This window comes from Taeniopygia guttata, chromosome 4, assembly GCF_048771995.1.
Source record: "Taeniopygia guttata chromosome 4, bTaeGut7.mat, whole genome shotgun sequence".
Classification (NCBI taxonomy): Eukaryota; Metazoa; Chordata; class Aves; order Passeriformes; family Estrildidae; genus Taeniopygia; species Taeniopygia guttata.
This window is the reverse complement of record NC_133028.1, coordinates 60,030,818-60,052,054: the sequence shown is the minus strand read 5'-3', so window position 1 is coordinate 60,052,054 and position 21,237 is coordinate 60,030,818. Positions and strand designations below refer to the sequence as shown.

Sequence of the window (21,237 nt, the reverse complement as noted above, 5' to 3'; positions counted from 1 at the left end):
GTATTCACCTGACCTTTTTTCCCAGGGAACACCTGTTATGCCTGCTAGTCAGTTGGATTCTGTGGGGAATAACCATTTTTGTGTGTTACTTCAGCCATATCTCTACTTATTGCTCCAAGATAATCCAGTTCTTAAGACCTCACAAGTCAAAGGTAAATTTTTGTTGATGGTGGTATTTTGGGGTATTTTTCATGTTTTCCACCCCACGTGGAAACTTGACCACAATGACTAAAAAGACAGTCTGGTGCTCTTCTAAGCTTTAATGTAATGAATACCAATGTTTCTATTAAAACAGAAAGCAGTCATTTTTCCTCTGTTATCAGGATTGCTGTTACTGTGGTCAGTAAACCCTTTTTAGACCTCAAGAAAGCCTGATGGGTCCATGTAGTGCAGTTGCATTGCGACTCTCTTGGTGGGACCAGTGCGTTGACTCTCCAGAAATAACCAATTAACATGCTATTAAAACTCAGTTTTTAGACTTCTGTGTTAAAGTGATTAGAGCTAGATACACACTTCCTGGGATGCTGATTAAAAAAAATAGAAATTATTGGCTTTTTAGAATATGTTTTATGTTAAAGACCCCATACTGTGTCTGTGGATTGCGAAGACTCTTGCATAATTTTTTTTTAGAACTTCAATTATTTTTGTGTCTCAAACAAAAAGATATAATGTGTCTTAATAGCTGCTGACAGGTAATTACCTCCTAGCATGTTTTTAAAAGTAAAAAACTTCAGTAGCAACAACATACAGGAAATGTCTCTGGTAGTATCCAAGTGCAAATTCCTGATGATGTGAAGTGGTCTTTGTAAGTCAAGAAAATAGCTGAGCCTGTGTTGGAGACAAGCTTTCCATACAATCAAAAGTCAACTTTCAATAGATAATGACAGGGAAGAAATTTTGCAATAACTTGATTTCTATAAATGTGTTGCCAGTATTTTGCAGTGGGGAATGCGGTATGGTTAAATCTTGCCTGTCAGTATGTTGGTAGTTTGGGGTTTTTTTTTGTTTTGGTTTTGTTGTTGTTGTTGCTTTTGTTTTGTTTTTGTTTTTTTTTTCTTTGCTTTTATTTTTTTTCCTACTCCATCTGATAATGGAACACAGGGCAATTATTTTCATCAGGCCTTTGAATATTTATGCTAATAGCTATGTGAGTAATGCCTGCCATGGCGGAGGCATATCTCAGTTATTCTTGGCAGACTGTAGTAGTTTCCTCAGAACAGTGTTTTGTGATTCAGTAGTAGTTGTGCCAGCACCCTGTCTTAAGTGGTCTCTGAGCATTGCCATTGTAGTTGTGTGTTCAGCTACATTTCAACTGCCTTATTTCTCTGGTAGGGATAGTGCAAAATGAAGCCATTAAATCTGAGTTAAATTATCTTGCAGCTTTCAGTCTTTGCTGTACAACAGGGATGATTTTCTGGTGACAGCAGTAACTGTTCATGAGGACTAGTGGATAGTTTCCCTTGTCATGGACTGTCTAGTCTGTTTAGAAGGTGGTGGGGTCATGGGTGAGATAGCTCTATATACTTGAGATTTTTAGCTGCCACATTTGTCACAAATAAGTCAAATTTTGTGTCTGAATTGATCAGAAAGTTGTGGTAGTACTATGTAAAATATATCTTCAAACATCTATTTCTAGTATAGTCTTAATTCTGAAATGAACTTTTCTTTTGGGAGTGAATGCATCTGGCTCAGAGATGAAAAAGACTTCTGAAAAAAGGGACAGGCACAGCTGAAACTTGATAGAACCGATGTGGCTACTAATGGCTACTTCATCAGGAGAGGAAGCAACACTTTAATATAATGAGTTGTTCTAAAGGCATTCTCTGGGTGGAGTTGGTGGTTCTGTGATTTTGCAGATATTCCAACAGCATGTCTTTAAACTAAAGTTGCTAAGGGAGGAACTGGAGAATATTCCGAGTTGGAAGGGAGCCATAAGGATCGTGAAGTCCAACTCTTAGGTCGGTGGACCCTATGTGAACTGTACCCACAACCTGTACCCATAACCCGGTGTTACTAGCACCAGGTTCTAACCAGCACCTCTCTCACTCTAAACAGCTTCTCATATTTCATCAGCTGAGGATGTGCAGACCTGTGATTTGGTGGTTATTGGTTATTATTTGTGGTAATTTTTACTAAAATGGTTTTCTAACTCAGTCCTCTCCATTGTCTGCGTCTTGAGCACACCAAACAACATCCACTCAGGGCCCATTACTTAATTCATTAACAGTTATCCCAGGGAGATTCAGAATGGTTACCTAAGTGATGGGCAGTCCTGCTACCTGGAAAGTCATACTGTAGACAGAATATAAACATGTGGTTATGAGGACAGGTGAAACTGAAGAAGGGTAGAAAACTGAACAATGAGAAAGCAAAGTGGTACATTACAGGTCTAGAACTTTTTAGCTTCCTTTCAAAGACGATTTCAAAAGTTTGTTTGGTTTTTCGGTGATTTTATTTGGCTAGCTAGTGTACATCACTGCTCTGTGCACCTTTTAAGTTCAGTTAAGTTGTGTCCCTATTAATTTCAGTCAGTTTTTCATGTCATATTTACAACATTTTCTGTTTGTGTTTGTTACAGTATTTACTATTGAATGCTAAATTTATTTCTATTGTATTGCTAGGCTGTTCAGCTAATCCTTCCTACCTCCAGCACTTTCAGTTATTGTTTATAACCTCTGACTATTGTAGTAATTTTGGTTTTTTTAAAGGGTTATTTCTGGGGGGAAGGAGGAGCAGGTTTGTTTGTTTTGAGTTTGGATTTTTTTTTTCACCCTTCTTTTTAGTTTTTAGGGGTTTTTTCTTTAGTTGGTTTTGGGGGTTTTTTGGGGTTTTTTTTAGTTTTTTTTCTTTTGTGGCTTTTTGTGGGGGGAGGGGTTCTACCCCCAGTTTCTTTCTTTTCCTCTTAATTTCACAGATTTATTCAAACTGTTTCACCACTGCAAATGCTTTTAACCTCCTCAGGCATTTTTCTAGCAGATATGCTGAAAGACTATCATTATCTCATCATCAAATCATTTTGGGAGATCAAGTTGATAAACATTCATCATCATTGTAGAAAACCACATTAGTGGTTGGTATTTGGCCTCTGAAAGGCCTACCTTTATTCTTCTTAAAGATCCATTAATCTGCAAACTCTGGTGCTTTTTTTTAGTTTTTTTTTTTACAGTTAATCTCTGTCACATCAGCAGAACTAATTTTATGTTTATTCTCAATCCACAGAAGTTAGTATAATTTGTTTAAGTGCATCTTGCATTTGGGGGAATTACAAATGATAATTGAAGGGATCATCTTCTGCTACTGAGGTGCCTTTCAGGCTTCTCCCCTAATGAAGTCTGAAGTTTTCCTGATAGGGAGGATTTTTGTCAGTAATATAAGTGCACTTAGGGGCTGCTTTCAGACTTTTTTAGGTATGTTAACTTTTCTTCTGCTGAGAAGAGATTGTTGGAAATTATTTCACATGCTGGGATTGCACATCTTGTTTTTTTTCATTGCACATGTATGCTTTTCCTGTTCTGTGGGGGACTTTGCTTTACGAGGTGATTCTGGTTTGTGTTTATTGAAATTGCTCTGGAAGGGAAAAAGAAGCGTTTGTCAGCTACTATTCATTAAAGGCCAGTTCGGATTAACAGCTTCTATATCTCACTACTTTTGGTCAATTTTCTGTTTTCTTTTGGTGCTTTCTACCAGATCTTGCACAAGACAAGTGTAGTACAATATAGAGCCTTTCCAAGAGATCCTAGAAAGCCTGTTCTTTTATCATCTGCATTAGTGAGGCTAAAGGTTGGCACAGTTGAGTTGTTTTATCTTTGGATGAGCAGCCCTCCATTTCTGCACACTGCAAAGGCATGAGCCTCTTCATGTCTGCCACGTGTGATGACAGTCCAACTCTGCTCCTGATGATGGAAGGCAGACTTTGTGCCATCACGTTTTTATTTGGGTTGATACTTCTCTCTTACTATCTGTGTAGTTAGAATTACTTGTATTTTGTAACTTTAGATACCTGACTGTGTCTTCAGGCATTTCCCAAAAGAAGAAGCAGAGACTTCTAGAGGGCTCCGTTAGAGAAGGGATCCCTGACTTCAGCTTCACCTTCACCACCCCCAACACACCCATCCATACCTTTGACTGCACCTCCCCTCCCACCCTTGGCACATGCACAGATATTTTTTTCACTACTATTCCCCTCAAGAATAAGCTATACAGAAGTCTGATTATGCTATTATATGCTGTTTATGGTTCTAGATAATCTAACTAAAAGCTTCTTGTACTAAATATGCCCTTAGTGCTATTGCTATAGGCAACAACATTGCTTGCAGGGCTTGTAGCACTGTATTTTGCTACCCATCTGAATAACTCTAATCCTACTGCTTGCTGCCTTTTGGTTTTCTGAAGTCCAGGATGCAGTGCACCTCTTACATGTGAAACAAATTTTGTTGTTTGATTCTACCAAGCCTCTATCCCATATATACTGAATCCATGCTGGAAAATCTGACTCCTGTGTATTAATCATGTAACCACATAATCATGGTCATAGTCACGTGTACATGCTTGCACCACTGTAACAGTAGGTATATTTACATATTATTTTATAGGTTTTTCTCTTTGCCTTTTTGCTGGTTTTACTGGTTAGCATATCCCGCTCCTGAATTTGCTTTCTTCTGCAGCAGAAGTTGAAGGATTAAGGACATCTGAGTGGGGCACATAGAGGGTGCTATATTAAATGATGACTTGGGCACTTCAAAAACAGGAGAAAGGTACAAGAAATAAAATAAGACTAGTGCTGAAGATAGAAGTTAATCTTAAATGATAGCACTATCAAATTTGCTCAGAGCAGATGACAAGAGAACGTGTTCCAGCACTTAAAATGCTGTCTGTGTTTTAGGTAGTGCTTAATTAAGAGTGACAATTTTGAAACTGCTATTTATAGTGTTCTACTGCTATGCCAGGATGCCACAGCGGCATGACAACTTTTTCAGAAGCATGGACTTAACCCCTGAGTTTCATTTTCAAAGATGACTGAACGAGCCCTTATTCCATAGGTGGCTTTGAAGGCTGTGCACACCCAGTTTGGTATGCACAGACAGTCTCTTGCAGGCAGAGACTGATTGCCCAGCTCTGTTTGTGGTAGGATAGAAGGACAATAGGCCTACAAAATCACACCTTATGCTGTGCTGGTGGAGCACTGTACTTGAAGCAGCAGTGCATGCTTTAGACATGCTTGGCTCTCAGAACTGAGGAAAAACGGCTTTTGTCAGGAATTCTGGCATTTTGCCTATGTCTTTAGTATAGGAAATGCAGCTGTGTCATGGCTGTTGTGCTTTCTAAGTTGGCCTGTTCATATACCCCTACCACCTGACCAGTGCTTTGCACTGATAGTTTCAGGTCAGCATGCTGGGAAATTCCTACTTGTCCTTAACTGTGTGAATTTTATTAATTGCCTTACTTTTCACCTTGATACCTCAAACTTTATCTCAGTCTCATGGAGGGAAGTGGTAGGGGCCTCTTCTTACTTTAGCACTAGAATTGGAAAAGCTAGTGGTTTGTATGAAAGTCTGTTATGGGAAAAAGTTTGCCAGACAAAAACATGAGAAAGGAGCCATTGAACAAATGAACAAAATCTGCCCAGCTTACAGTATGATGCTTCAGAAAGTGATCTTCTCACTGTAATTGATACTACAAGCTTGATGAGTACTTTGCCATATGAAATGGACTGCCTTTCAGATAAACTTCCCAGGTATGTGCTGGGGAATCTTAAAAGCAGATGAAGCAAACAAACCAATATTAAAATAGGATTTTTCTTCATTTGCAGATTTATTCCTCCCTTAGTAATTCCTTTGTAATTACTTTTTTATGTGACATTATTCACCTTCCTTTTCTGTCCTAGTTGACACTAAAAGCACAGGAGATGATTGATGCACAGTTATTAATGAAAAATGGTTTTAGATGTCTCTTAAAGGCAGACATCACAACTGGCATTATAGACTTCTTACATAAGTGTGTATTCATGCAGCAGTGACATAGGGTTGCATTTTCTCTTGATTTATTTATTGAGGCTGATAAGTTGTTTACTAGGCTGAGTGTTTGTCTTTAGCCATGACTGATATGGAATAGCATCCAGAAGTGGTTCTCAATCATAAGAATTATCCGTAAGCTGTTACTGTTCTCATCGTCAAAAAATGTAGGATGAGGATGTGGTAATTGCTGACCATACTCTTAATGTTACTTTTTTCCCTGTTTTTTTATTTCAATTGTCTTTCAGTACTTCTCCTCCCCTACAATCCCCATTATCCTCCACACTGTTGTTTCAGTGCAGGGATTTTTTTGAGAAATTTCAGCTATTTCCACAGAGGCCACTAATGGATGGTGACTTTATATCTTTGGAAAAAGTATATTGTATATTGATAAAGCAAAACTACTCAAACAGAAGTTGCTGTAGGTTACTGAAATCTGTCTGCTGGTCAAGGATGATGCGTGACCAAAGAATGTACTTTCTGCAGCCTTGCCAGTGTCAAAGCCAAGTGTGTGTGTAAGACTGGAATGTGTGTCTGGAAGGCATAGGCCTAAGCCTAGTCCTTTTTATAACTAGTGCCACTAAACTGAATTTATGCTCAGTGCTTGGGGCTGCTGAGAGGATGTGTTCCCTTCTGCAGACCAGCAGACTGAATTCTTACTGTTTTTTTTTTCTTTTTACTGCTTCCTACAGAGGCTGCAAGTCGTGCCATAGTCCAGTTTCTGGAGGTCAATCAAAGTGAAGAAGCAAGTAGAGGTTGGATGCTGCTCACCACAATCAATTTACTAGCTTCATCAGGACAGGTTAGTCTGAAACAGCAAAGCTAAAAATAAATTACAGAGTAGAAGAGACAAAAGCAATAATAAAATGAATTGCATGAACACTCACCAAAAGATGTAATAATATTCTGCTTTTCTGTGTTAAGATCCTCTTTCTCTTATATTGCCACAGGACTTACGTTTTAGCTCCTTGTGGTTTCAGTTGCATGAAAAAAGAGTAGTTTTGAGACTTTAATTTATAATGTTTTGAATAATGCATGCAACTTTTATTGATGCCCAAAGGCTTCTCTTGCATACTGCTGCTTAGTGCCCCATGAGATGCATGGCACATAGAGCACCTAAATAGTTCAGACCTTGAACTTTGCACACCTCACTGGAGGAGGGCCACAGCAGTTGCAAAAAGCAAGGCCAGCAGCAGTGATTAGTGGGAGTGGTAGTGAATCATTCCTGCCTGTGCTGCACACCAGAGAGATGTCTCTGGCTGTATGCTGGGCAGCTGTGTGGCTTGTTATTTCTGCTCTAATGTGCCTTTGTAATTCAGCACATCATCTTATCTCTGTTTTAGTATGTCACCAGCCTCCACGCCAATTTATCTTTTCTTCCCACTGATGCTTTCATATTTTCTACTACCTTGCTTCTTACAGCTCCTTACACGTTCTTGCCAAATGAGAGCATAAATTGAATAGTCCTCCTCCCACTCCCATTTCTTCTGTTAGGAAGAATTGATAGCTGATGAGGGTCTTGGCTGAAGGTCTTGTAATTAACTTGTTAACTTCTGTTGGCAGAGACTGACAGGTTTTGCTTCTGTCCTGTGCATTGACTACTCTGAACTGTGGCTATGAGATGTGTTGTCATGTAAATAAATCATCCTATTTTTAAAATTACTGTTTGGATAGGCACTCAAGAATCAATGGTGAATCTGTACTGCTGTGTCAACACCTCAACAAAGTGTGAGAAAGAAAAAAAACAGCATTTCAATCAACTGCATTATTACTGATGTTTGGAATATATAATATGCTGAACTGGAATTTTTCACTGTGTTTTTTTCTTCCCCAGAAAACTGTGGACTGCATGACTACAATGTCAGTGCCTTCCACACTTGTTAAATGTCTGTATCTGTTTTTTGACCTTCCACACGTGCCTGAGGTAGTTGGAGGAGCACAGAATGAACTACCTCTCGCAGAGCGCCGAGCGCTACTACAGAAAGTCTTTGTACAGGTAAGAAAGTAAAGTAGGTCAGGGAATTTGCAAGAGGAATATAAATACTTAATGTGAACAAAGTCTAGAAACTTTTTACTTGAGCCACATTTTACTCTTCCTTGATTCTTAAAAAACTGATGCTTAAGAGAGAGGTGGATTTTCCTGCAAGCACAGTTGAGGTTAAATTCCCACTCCTTCTCTAGTTTTTGTCTTTGACAAATACCTCCTGCACAGAAATCCATGCATCTCTTCTGCACAGATGTTTAAAAGGAGCAACGTGTGGACTACTATTCTTTTTTCATCTAACTGGTCCTAGTACTTGTTATCTTTGGCTGTTACTGATTGAAATAGATGTAGTAAAAAACATTAGTATTGATAATAAAGTGGTGCTCTCAAATGAACTGACTGGAATGAGTGAGGTTTCAGACCTCCCCATCAGACAACCTCTCTCCAGTTTTCTGGGAGGGAGCCTGAGTTTTTCCTGCACAAGATGCAAGAAATCAGACATCTCAAAACATGCAGAAAAGGGAGCATGACATAGTAGCTTCACTTGTATGGCTGCATTTGTCTTGGTTTTGGTAATTAGGAAATTCACATCCAGGTGCCAGTTATTCAGGTAGGTCTGCAGTTCTGCTGTAGCTTTTCCTGACAAACTTAATTTGACCAAGATGTTATGGTTGCTGTTCTGCCAACAACCCATAAATAGCCTTCTTCCTGCATTAGGAAGGAATACAGTTTGCCTCACAGAGCTTCTCCCCCAGTTCAAAATTTAAACCTGCAAATTAGGTAACTGGCAGATTCTCCAAGAAAGGAATATTCTGGTATCCATGCAAATATGCTATGTCAGCCAAAGAGATTTAAATTCTGCTTCCAGTCTTCTGGTGAGCATTTTAAACTGAACTGGGACTTGAAGTAACCATATGTCAAATAACCTTGTCTTATGTTCAAAGTACAGAAACACACAAAGGGAAAGCGGCACATTACCTTTTTTAATGTGTTTCCGTAGTGGAAGAATGTTTCACCTTTTACTAAGTCTAGGCAAAATTAGCAGTGATAAAGGTATTAATGCTATTGTTTAATGACTTCCTATTTCAGATCCTAGTAAAATTGTGCAGTTTTGTGTCCCCGGCGGAAGAACTGGCTCAGAAGGATGATCTCCAGCTTCTATTCAGTGCAATAACCTCATGGTGCCCTCCCTATAACCTGCCTTGGAGGAAGAGTGCAGGAGAAGTACTAATGACCATATCTCGTCATGGCCTTAGTGTCAATGTAGTGAAATACATCCATGGTATGTGTCTTTCTTTAGTATTATTTATTGGAATTTTTTCCTGCTCTTCTTTCATAGTTTTCTTATTTGGGAAATAGCCATTAAAATAATAGGGAAGCTTCTAGGCTTTTAGTTTGGACATGTGCTTTTTTACATACAGGTAACATTTCTAGGCTGTTGAGTAGTGAGAGAAGTGATCTTAGCTGAGTCTGTCTCATTCACATTTCAGTTTAACCTGGAATGATTGTTTTCTCTCATGTTTTGGTGTAGAGTTCATGATAATGAAAAGGAAAGGCTTTCAGTAACTGCCTGTATTGAAAAATATTTGCTGTGAAGATGCATTATTTCTTAGGAGGCAGCTGTCGTCCTCCCCTTGTGGTCCAGCCCAGCTTTCCCAACCCAAGAATGTTGTTTTTAGGCCTGGCCCATGGAGGCTCTTTTCTTGGCTGAGAACCATACCTGTACTGGATGGATTTGGAGCCCTTATGTTTTCCCTGGTCTCTCACTGACTGGATTGCTGACACTTCAGTCACCCTGCATTTCTTCTGCCAGACACTCGTCTTCCCCACCTTGGCTTACAGATTATAGAATGAAGATTTTGTGCATTCTGAAGGCCAAGTTAAAGTTATCTCATGGGCTTAATTCTGCCTGTAAGTCACTAAATGAGTGAAGCATCCAGAATCATTCCAGTTTACCTCCTGTCCATTTTTAAGACAAGGAGATCCTGGCTGTTGCTGGCATGGAAACTGTACTGTACAGGGACATTTGTGTAGCTGGTTACAGATTTTGGTAGCTAATGAAAGTAGTACTTTATTCATCATCTATGTTTGCAAGGAGCTGGTAAAGAGGGAGGTGCCAAGCTGGTTCCACAACTTGCAGATGAAAACCAGTGTTGGAGAAGATATTAGCTGCCTGGAAGCAGCTTTGCATACAAATTATTATTTTTGCATTAATTGAAAACTGTATGGGTGTTTAGGTATGCAGGACTTGAGGTAAGAAATCTGATAAAATATGTTTCTAATACTATATTTAAGGCTTTTAGACTGTAGGGCCACATAAGAAGCATTTGTAGTTTTTAAATTGGACTAAATGTTGGAGTGAACGAACATCCTTAAAACATCCATTTTAGCAGTGTACACCTACTGTAAAAGAAGAAACCCACAATTTTGGGCTGCTCACAACCTGAGAAGCAAATAGCTGCAAAGCTCCATATTGATGGTTTATTGAATACATCACCCTGCTCCCACATATTTCACAGAAAATTTCAGTCTTTTTTTTTTCTTGTGCTAGCAGTGTGTTTCCAATTCCAGTCAAAAAGATACGAATGTTCAGTATCACTCAAAGCACAGCATAGTCACCAGTTGAGTGTTTTTAGATAGGGCTTACAAGGTGATAGGTTTCTGGTGGGCTTTTGATGAGTGTAGAAGGTGTATGTATACATGTGAAGCTGTTATTAAGTGCAAGGAAATAACTGGAGTTTTGACTGTCATTTGGCATGTTACAACTGCTACCATTATTGCTTCTCTATGGGCTTGATCCATAGAGGAGGGAAGCTGGCATGTGAAAAAATACTGTAGGTTCTTTAAGAAGTGAAATGGTGTCTTAAGAAGAAAACCAGTCAACATTGCCTCTTTCTTCTTTTGTTAAATAAGTGAACCTGACTTAAGAAATAACATCTGTCACAAGGCTTAACTTACATTCAGGAAAAATTTAAGATATTTCATCGTATGCAAAGAAGCATCCTTTCACACTCTCATGCTCTGATTTAACCTCTGGGAAATTTTGTTATCAGTCTAGGTAGAAAGATTTGTGCTTGTGTTGTGCATGCTGCAAAGTTAAAATAGCAAATAATTAAAGGGAGCATCTTTAAAACAGCGGGCAACTTAAAATCTCACTACAGATTTGAGAAAACTTTGTTACTGACCTAATGAACTGATGGAATATGAGAATTATGCAGGGCAAGGCAAGCTATCTCTCTTTGATGCCAGCCAATGAAATGCCAGCTAGAGAAGGAATAAGATGACATGGTATAAAGGCTTTTATGTAGGGTTTTAATAACACTTCAAGTCACTGCTTTGTATAACTTTGTGTTTTAAGACAAAAAAATACAGTTTAGAATTACTTACAGTTGCCATATTTGTCTTTTTATTCTGTTGAGTTCTCTGGTCAGACATTTTAGGTAAAAATTAGTATTTATCTATGCAGTTTCCTCCTTACAAGAGTAAATGTTGTAAAAGGGAGGAAGAGGTTGACAAAAAGAGGTTAGGGTTCTGATCCAAAGCCACTTGAAAATCCTTCTCATCCTCAAGTGGTATTAAGTGTTCTGTGACAAGAGATACTTGAATAAGTTATCTTATTGCTGTGTTTTGTGTGTTGGTTATACTTCTTGCTGTCCTTAATGTCAGTAAAATTCTAAATTTCTCCACTGCAATTCTTTTCAGAAAAGGAATGTTTGTCCACATGTGTCCAGAACATGCAGCAGTCTGATGACCTTTCTCCCCTAGAAATTGTTGAGATGTTTGCTGGACTTTCTTGTTTTCTTAAAGACTCCAGTGATGTATCCCAAACATTGTTGGATGATTTTAGGATATGGCAAGGATACAACTTCCTCTGTGACCTCCTCCTCAGGTAGGCAAAAATGCTTGAAGAAATGCAGACATATCATTGGGCATTTTTCAAAAAAGTTTTCTTATAAAGAGTGGATGAATAGGTTTAAACAAGTAAGTGATTATAGATCATTATGGAGTTAAGATATTAGGACCAAAACATTGTATTCTGTGTTTCTCTCCATTGATGAAACTTTTAACTTTTTATTCTTTAGTACTGGTTTATTACTAAATGTTTCTTGCTTTGGAAATACAGCAGTTGCTTAAAAAAAACGGTACTAAATATTTAGACAGAATTCAGAACATAAAATTTTGGCTGCAACTAGTGATTTTTGAGTTTGGTTGGAGTTTGTTTTGTCTAAGGAAATGGTTTAGTGGTGGGCTTGGCTGTGTTGGGTTAACAGCTGGAGTCAATGATCTTGAAGGTCTTTTCCAACCTAAATAATTCTATAATTATTGTGTCATCGCGCTACCATAATGAAAAATCCCATATGTAAATGTGGTGAATGCTATGAGGGAATGGGGTTTTTTTTTTTCCTAATTAAAAATACTTCTAAGCTGCTAATGCATTAAAAAATATGGTAATGAAAACGCCTGCCCAAAAAACCTTCAGTATATGATCTATCCATGATCTCTCTTCTCATTTCCATGAAAGAAACTTCTTTAATTTTCTGACTGAGAAAGAAGAGTGTCTCTTGCTTTATTTGTGTAAAATCTGTGAGGTGACAATGTTGCTTTGATTGAATATGAAGTTCGGAAGAAGAATGCTTAGCTGTTGCTATTGTAAAATATATATATTTTACAAATACAGGGTACATACTTGGTAGCTAGAAGTATACACCTTACAAAGTATATTTGGGTCAAAGATGCTTAAGACATTATTACTGAGAAATGCTAATGTTGTTATCTCCCTATTTTTGGTGTTAGTATGCTGAGTCTTGGCACCCAAATATTTGAACTAAATTTTACACTACATGTTTATTGTTTGTTTATTTTAAACGGATACCAGACAAAGACATGGCATTTGACATTTTTAATCAAACTTAAAATTACCTTTGGTGCCACAAAAGCTAAAGCACCTGTTAAGGAATTGTTATTTTTCTTGTTCTATAATTGGAGTTTTGGAGTATGTTATATTCACTAATGCATTAATTCAAAATAGTATGATTCAAATGCAGTTGTTTTCCAGAAACCGTCAGCGAGAGTTTAAGGGAAATATGAGGGGAACGTGCTGTCATATTATGTGTTGAGGTACAAAAGTGATTTTCTGTAGATCAAGTGCTTTGAACAAATTCTCTCCTGAGCTTGCTCATCCTTAAATCAAAGAATGGGGGATTCCTGCCAAACGTATAGGAAGACTAAGGATTTGCATGTCTCATTGAAAAAGGAGGACACCTGGCATCATCAGGTGACATCAGTATATGTTAATAGCCTAGGAATGTGTTATCCTAATTTCTTGTTTAGGGGGTTTTCTAGAAGAAAATAGTTCTTTTCAAAAAACAATGATCTTGAATGAGCCCATGCATTGGTCAATGATGGACCATAGTGATGTATTCTCCCTGTTTTGGCTCAAACCTATCCACAGAGACTTGCTTAGCTCTGGGGCACTTTTATGATGATAACTGTCATGTGAGGGTATGAAATCTGGACACTGGGTCTCAAGCTGCAAAGAGGAATGTCTTTGGAGCTGGAAAACCAGAAGGATGTGTGAAGAAGGTGTCTCAGTAAGAAATTGCAGAAAATCTATGAGGGCAAGAGGAGCAATTTGGTAATTTCATCTGGATGATGTGAAAGTGCAGGGGATGTGGAGAATTAGTACAATGATAATAGGTGAGCTCTGTGCTTCTGTAGTGACTGTTTGCAGGCGATTTTTGTTTGAAGGAAGTTCCTTCCTCAGCCACATCTGACTGCAAAGATGGAGGATGCAGATTGAGCTGATTGTAAAGGGCTCCTACAATCATTTGTCAGCAAGAAGCAAAACAGAGCTTACACTGCCTGAATCTATAGAAGAACGTGGTCCCAAGTTTGCTCCTGAGCTCTACAGAGCTAATATATAATAAAGCATGGTTTTATTTGTGGTGAAGTAGCAGGAAAATGAGGATGGTGTTATGATGCAGAGTCAGTTTTTAGAGTTTGGTCTGATGGTGTGTTCTTGTCAGTAAGCAATGGTTGGGATGGAATGTTAACATTTCTGTTCTCTTGCATTCAAACACGGTAAGAGTTTGTAGTTCTAGTGAGCGTGCTTCATCCCATGCCTGTGAGTGCTAGGCCTTTACCAAGATACCATTTCATTAGCACAAAATATTCACTCTCAAAGTGGCAGATGTAGTCCACCAAGTTAATTACAGATGTGTTTAATTACAGACTATCCATGTACTTTTCTATACAGTATCTTCATGTCTGTGAGAGGATTTTTAATGTAATTTGGTTTTTAGCAGACTGTTGAGTTCAAGGAGAGATTTATGAGGTAAATTCCTATGGCAAATAACTGTTTGCTCTTTTAAGTCCAGTGTTTGACTAACCTAATGGTATGACATATGGACATGGAAAATACTGCAGGAATCAGGCAGTAAAATTAGTCTCTAAACTGATAGAATAAAACAGATCTTACCAAAATTATTTGAGTTCAGATAAACTAGTGCTGCTAACTTGATCCTATTGTATTTTCTTTAGATTAGAACAGGCAAAAGAAGCTGAATCTAAGGATGCTTTGAAGGATTTAGTTAATTTGATAACTTCCTTAACAACATACGGTGTCAATGAATTAAAGCCAGCTGGTGTTACCACTGGAGTACCTTTCCTGCTACCTGGATTTGCAGTCCCACAACCTGCAGGCAAAGGTGAGTCTGCTTTCTTTCTCTCTCTGTTAGCTTTTTTGTTGTTCTAAGTGCAAATGACAAGATACAGAACAGCTATGTATTGCACAAACCCTCTGCAACTAAGTCTAGGTTCTTTATCTAAGATTGTGTATCAAATTATATTTGAGACCATTATTTGGTCTCAAATATTTTATTATGGGGTTGGTACCCAAAGAAAAAAGCTTAGGACTTTTGTCGTTGAGGACAGGTCCAGCCTTTTCGCTGCAAAGATTTCTGCATGGGGATTTGAAGAGACTATCTTAATGGAAAGATGCACTGATTTGATTTATAGTGTTTTAAGCTGCTCTCTTACTAAATTGATATGAATGGTTGATGTGTTGGCTTGATTTTTTTTTTCTTTTTTTGTAAAATCCTTTCCCTACTTCACTTTGATTTCTGTTAGCTTTTGTCAGCTTAGGCAAATGTAACTTGTGAGCTGAAATCTGTTATTTCATCACCAGTGTGATCAGAATGATAAAATCTGTGGTGTGCTTGAAACCACAGTCAATTGCAATTTGGAGAGAAGGTTGAGGAATGTCTTGGGGGAGAAAGGGTTGTATAAAAATAGACTTATATCTTGTCCATAAACTTAAAATTCAGGTTAGTCTTGTATGTAGCTAAGGAGTTTGGAATTTAATGGTGACTGTGGAGCTACTTTGTTGAACTTTTATGAGATATACCACTGCACAAGAAAAGTTTGTTCTAGGATTGCATTGATAGATGTATAAACTAATGAATATACATCCTAGGTTCCTTGAACAGTGACTTCCTTTCTCTGCTATGGAGAGAGTTCATTGTTCTAAGGAATTGTTTTTCTTTTGCAGTAAATAGAGAAAGAAGGTGAACACTCAAGAGTTTAGTTTCTACATGTTTTGATAATAATACTAATTTTTTTTAGGTGAATCAGCTTTTATGATACAATATTATGAGAGAACCATGGTCAGTTGCAATCTGCAAAAGAGTTCTTTAACTTTGTGGTATTTGTCAGGACATCTCTGTTCCTTTTACCTGCTTTTCATAATGTTGGCAAATTGTCTTTTTATGAAGACTGTGTTTTCTCAATTTACTGATTTTCTCAATTATTTCCATGTAAATAATTTTAGTTCTTGAACTCTGAAAAGCTGGTTCGAATTTGATTTCTTCAGGGGTCTTCCTGATAATAAAAAATAATTTATTAATCTACTTGATTGCCTGGAACAACTGTTGATACTAAGTTGGAATATTAATAGTTGTGTCTGGCACTGTTATGTTCCTGTCACATTTAATAAGCCCTAAATCCCCTCATTTGAACATTTTTCATAGTAAAGATAGCATGTAAAGAAGTCCTTTTAGGAACAGCTGTGTTATAACTAATATTCTTCCAGATGTGAAATTGTTCCAATGTTCATTTATAAGGGAGTTTTCTCTTGCCTCCTGGAAAAATACTGAAATGGAAGGTGGAGAGACTAGGCATGAAGATAATTGAATTTACTGTTCAATTAGACAATTTAGTTTACAAAAATGAAGAGAGTAGCATGCATGCCATAGCAATGTGCTAATAATACATAAGAATTTTTTGTTTATGAAAGGGGTTTTCAAATCAGGTTAACAGTTTCCATATACCTTTATTTGAAAAAAAAATAAAATAAGATTTTATTGTTAAAACTTCCTAAATGCTTTGTTTAGAATGTCTTTAAAGTTCTCACTCTTGATTGTATATTTTGATAGTTATTTTTATTTTTTATGTTAGTTGTTTTCTGTATTGTGGGATCTATCCATTGTGTCTTGTACTATTCCTACAGAAGTTTAAAAAGTCAAATTTGAGACATCTTTTGAGTAGAATAATATCTGCCCATAGAAAATTTTGGGGCACACTCATAAATGGTGCATTCTTTAGCTGAGTGAATGAGGTTTCAATCAACTTGAAGGTACTTACAAGAAGAACTGTGACTGAGCTTTAAAGCTGTGAGATGTTTGTGTGCTAATATTACAGCTACTTTATATTTTGCAACTCCTTCCCTGTGTTTCAATTCCTTAATTGTTAATAGTGCTGGACCCTGCCAAAGGTTTTTAATACCCAGCTGCAAGGGCTGTGTTCTGCATTATGAAATACAGAACATGTTGCTGTTGCTATAATGAATTCTCCTATGGCCTGGCTACATGATGGGAAGGCTTTGTTTTGTCTCTAGGACTGTATCCTGTTTTAACACTAAATACATGTACTTACCTATTTTAAAGAAATTATCTTTGATAGGCATCTTTAGCTGCTTACATAAACTCTTACTATCAAAGATGCCATCTTAAAAGACTAGTAGGTTGTGGAATTTGCAGTGTAAGTGGTTGTGCAGAAGCTTTTTTGAAGTTAATTTTAATGACATTTTTATTAAAAGTGACATCATACATTGTTATTTTATTCCTACTTATTAAAATGCATAGGTCATTATTAATAAGCGTAGTCATTGTTTATGATGATTAAGAACTTTCTCTTTCCTTTTTCCTCCCATCCCACTTTGTTTCCTGATTTAGGTCATAGTGTGAGGAATATTCAAGCATTTTCTGTACTCCAGAATGCATTTTTGAGAGCAAAAACCAACTATCTAGCACAAATCATCCTTGATGCCATCACGAATATTTATATGGCGGACAATGCCAACTACTTCATTTTGGAATCGCAGCACACATTGTCTCAGTTTGCAGAGAAAATTCCTAAACTTCCAGAAGTGCAGACCAAATACTTTGAGATGCTGGAGTTGGTTGTCTTCAGCTTGAATTACATACCCTGTAAAGAACTGATCAGTGTGAGCATCCTTTTAAAATCCAGCACTTCTTTTCAGTGTAGTATCATTGCCGTGAAGACACTCTTGAAGTTCACCCGTCATGATTACATCTTCAAGGATGTCTTCAGGGAAGTGGGGCTTCTGGAGGTGATGGTAAATCTTCTTCATAAATATGCAGCCCTTTTGAAAGATCCTGCTCAAGCACTGAATGATCAAGGTAGTGTGTCCATTTCCATTTTTCTAATACTTGTCTTTTTTTGGCTGGAAATAGTAGAGTCTACCATTTAGGAGAAATGGGAGAGTCTAAATATGTACCTCAAGGGCTGAATTCTGCTGAGGACTGCTGTGCTATCTTAAAATCTCATTGAAATTGCTTCTCTCAGTTTCTTGAGAGAAATTTTAATGAATGATACTGTATGAATGCAAAGTAGTACAAATTCATATTTTCCTTTCTAAATGTTTTTTTGATGTACTGGTTCAATATTAGTTACTTAATGTGAAAAAAGTGTAGGGGCAATACATAACATCACTGTTCTTCTTAACAAAAGGTACTTTATAACTTCGCCCCAACCTTGAAAAAATACTATAGATTGCGTATCTGAGCTCTTAATAGGAGACTTTTTTTATAAGCTGGGTCTATATTTTTCTAAGCATTAAAAAAAAAAAAAATTAGGATCAGTTGTCTCCAGACTGGAGCATCTCAGATAAGCTGCACAGGTGCTAGGCCTCCAGAGCAGTCTCTGCCACGTGACATAGGAGCCTACATGCACACACAGACAATTTTTTTACATTCTTCGTTCAAACTGCAATCGAGCTTGTGTGCATCAGTGACACTTAAGTTTTAACCATAACTGCTGGGTGTTTCACCTGGGTTTAGTTGTATGAAGCTTCATTAGTGAGTGGTAGCTATAGGTTAGTTAGAAAGCTTTATTCCCCTCAACTCCATTGGAAAACACATCAGTTCTTATGTTCCTGTAAATAAATATATGAAACTGTCATCTAATCAGGGTGCACATGTCCTTCTGTTGGGGCTTACTTTTTAGCAGAGTAATTTAAAATAACCAAAACCCCACTATTTTTCCTGGAGTGTATCTCTATGTGTACTCTGCCAATTGCCGTGTTAATCTGCTACACCTGTTGAGCAATCAGCACATTTGCTGTAATTATGTGAGTGTAGTTTTGTGGGTTTTGTGTAGAATTTCTCTTTTCAGGTACTGAAAAGTGAACAAGAATAGATGTAGTTAATCTTCAGCTGGTGTAGTTTTGTGGCTTGAAGAAACAATAGCTGCAATGTCAGACACTCATGGTGGAGCTCACAGTGCTCTAAATCCTCAGTTTAAATTCTTGTCTTTATAAAATTAACTTTTCATATGATTCATAGTTAAGCTTTCCCAGGAATGCATGTGTAGACTAAATATCATCTTGCTTTGGAAAATGGTGGGGCTACATGCTCTCTGGGGAAGCAAAGAAAATAAAAAGTGTTGGTGGAAAGTATTAAGAGGCATCTTTGAAAAGAGTGATATTTTCTATGACTTTAGCTTCTGAATTTTTTTTAGTGGATTCAAGAAACAGTTCATTTGAGGACCAAAAGCAGCTGGCTTTATTGGTTATGGAGACCTTGACAGTACTACTACAAGGATCAAACACAAATGCAGGTGAGTGAAGAGGCTGTTGTCAAGACATGTATAAAGAAAATCATGTCTTGACTTTATATCTTCAGACCAGTACTCAAATACACTGAAATACACTTTCACTCTGGCCAGATTTTCCCAGCAAAGAGAACAGACAGCATAGCCTAGAGTGCATAAAATAAGGAGAATAAGATAGTGTTTAACTTAAATTTCTTTAGTATTGTTTACTTGAAGGCAAAGTAAGACCAGACCCCATCACTCTTCAACAGTACTATAATAATTCATGATAGTGCTTGTAAGACTGTTTGAATATTCAAAAATTTAAGCACATAATTAGAAATGTAGTCCAGTGTTCACTGTGTCATGTCTACTTAATGTAATGACTGTATCTTTAATTAAAGATTGTTTTTCATATTCATTAAAGAGTTATTTCCAGTCAGTATGTACAAACAGGGCTCTGTTACAATTATCCTTTTGTAAATCAGGCAGTTTTGTATTATGCTTCATTAATCAAGACTTAGTGGTTTTGAGACCGTGATAGCATCCACCTGCATTGTGACAAACCCTTGGCTGCTGTTAGATGGCATTCCTGACTTCACCTAGGAAGCATCAATCAGCCATCAGGACCTCCTTGCTGCTTCTCAGGACTGATTTAATCTCTGAACATCCACTGGAAAAACAACAGCAGGAGTGTAAAAGACATTGGCACTTTGGGATGATGCCACAGATGATGTTTCTGAAGAATCTTGGAGAGTTCAAGGGCCTCATTTCATCAATAGCTCTCCCAGTTGAGGAGTAGGACAGAACACACAGGTGGAGCTGAGAAACTATTTGTCAAAAAGTTTGGCTGCTGTCTGTACTGGGATGTGGGCGCAGTGGCACTGTATCCAGAGGCCAGCAGACGTTATAGGTCATCAGAGAAGCATAAGTAGGTACAGCCTTGCAGTGATTCATACCACACTTAGTGCTTGGTTTTTGATCTTAAACCAGTCTCTCTGATAAACTTTCCAGAGTATTGCAGAACTGCTAACTACATTTCAACAGGAAATTTGGATGTCCAGACCCACACAGGTTCACTGGATAGTTGAGAACCTAGATTGAGAGTTGGAGAAACATAAAATGTTACTTCAGTCTCTATGAAAAACTGATCACAAAGTAGATGGGCTATACCTGTGAAGGGGTGCAACCAGCTCACCTATCTCAGGGTCTGAGGCCTCTCCTTTTACACTGACTCCATCTCTGATTCAAAGGACATCAGAGAAAGCAGGAGGCGGGAAATGGATAATGGGATTCGTGTCTGTATATATATATATATATGTGTATGTATGTTAGAGGGAATCAACTTGTTAATCCTGAACTTGGTCACTTAAACTGCTCTTTGAGTTTATAGTCACGTGGAAAATGATCCCTTTTGATGCAGTAATGCAACATTGATCCATTTCCCCAGTCAGTTTTCATCTTCAGTAATTAACATAGGGCAATGTTCTAGGTGCTGACACTGTACTAAACACACATTATATATGCCATATATTGTGGCAGCCGGGACCTGTGTCCCACCGGGAATGTCACGGGGGGTACGGTCTGCCGGTGCCGGATAGCTAAAATGAGGCTTCCACCAAAGGCGGGATGACACTCAGGCTACTGTGTTTCCCAGAGAGTTTTATTGAGGGAAGAGCGAAGTCGGAGGTGCAGGGAGACACCCTCTCAGGAAGAGAGCGGGCTCTGAGTGCACGGTCCTGAGGGTGGGGTAAGGTATATATCAGAAACGGAATCGGAGGGTCGGGGTACAAACCAGCCAATAATGCACCGATACAGGGGAGGAGTAGGGATGACTGACAGGGTGAGGACCGATGGGATCGGGGGGAAGGCATGGCTAACAATAGGGAACTAATGAAAGCATGAAGAACAAGGAACATTCCAGAACAAGGGGATAGCTCAAATGATGATGGACATGAATAGGGGTAGATGATTGCCATCGGAGGAGGCAGGAAAATTATACAGAAGTGGTCTCCCAGGGCATCTCAGGTGGACTAAACCTGGGACCCCCTCCCACAATATATATTCTACTTTGGGGTTTGTAATGCTTTCAGAATTGATTTTCTTATTATTTTTGGTTATTGGAGTAGCCAG

General features: G+C 38.0%; 1 protein-coding gene across 11 annotated transcripts in view; it reads left to right on the top strand.

The window, feature by feature from the left end:
• Window positions 1-21,237, top strand: part of WDFY3 (WD repeat and FYVE domain containing 3) — a 156,537-nt gene that overhangs the window by 62,675 nt on the left and 72,625 nt on the right. For all 11 annotated transcript variants that reach the window (XM_030270343.4, XM_041715972.2, XM_041715971.2 and 8 more), the window contains 7 exons: window positions 6,704-6,813; window positions 7,846-8,007; window positions 9,085-9,277; window positions 11,698-11,884; window positions 14,536-14,702; window positions 17,226-17,693; window positions 19,033-19,131. In XM_030270343.4, the coding sequence (XP_030126203.4) occupies window positions 6,704-6,813; window positions 7,846-8,007; window positions 9,085-9,277; window positions 11,698-11,884; window positions 14,536-14,702; window positions 17,226-17,693; window positions 19,033-19,131 (1,386 nt within the window). The remainder of the gene's footprint in view (window positions 1-6,703; window positions 6,814-7,845; window positions 8,008-9,084; window positions 9,278-11,697; window positions 11,885-14,535; window positions 14,703-17,225; window positions 17,694-19,032; window positions 19,132-21,237) is intronic.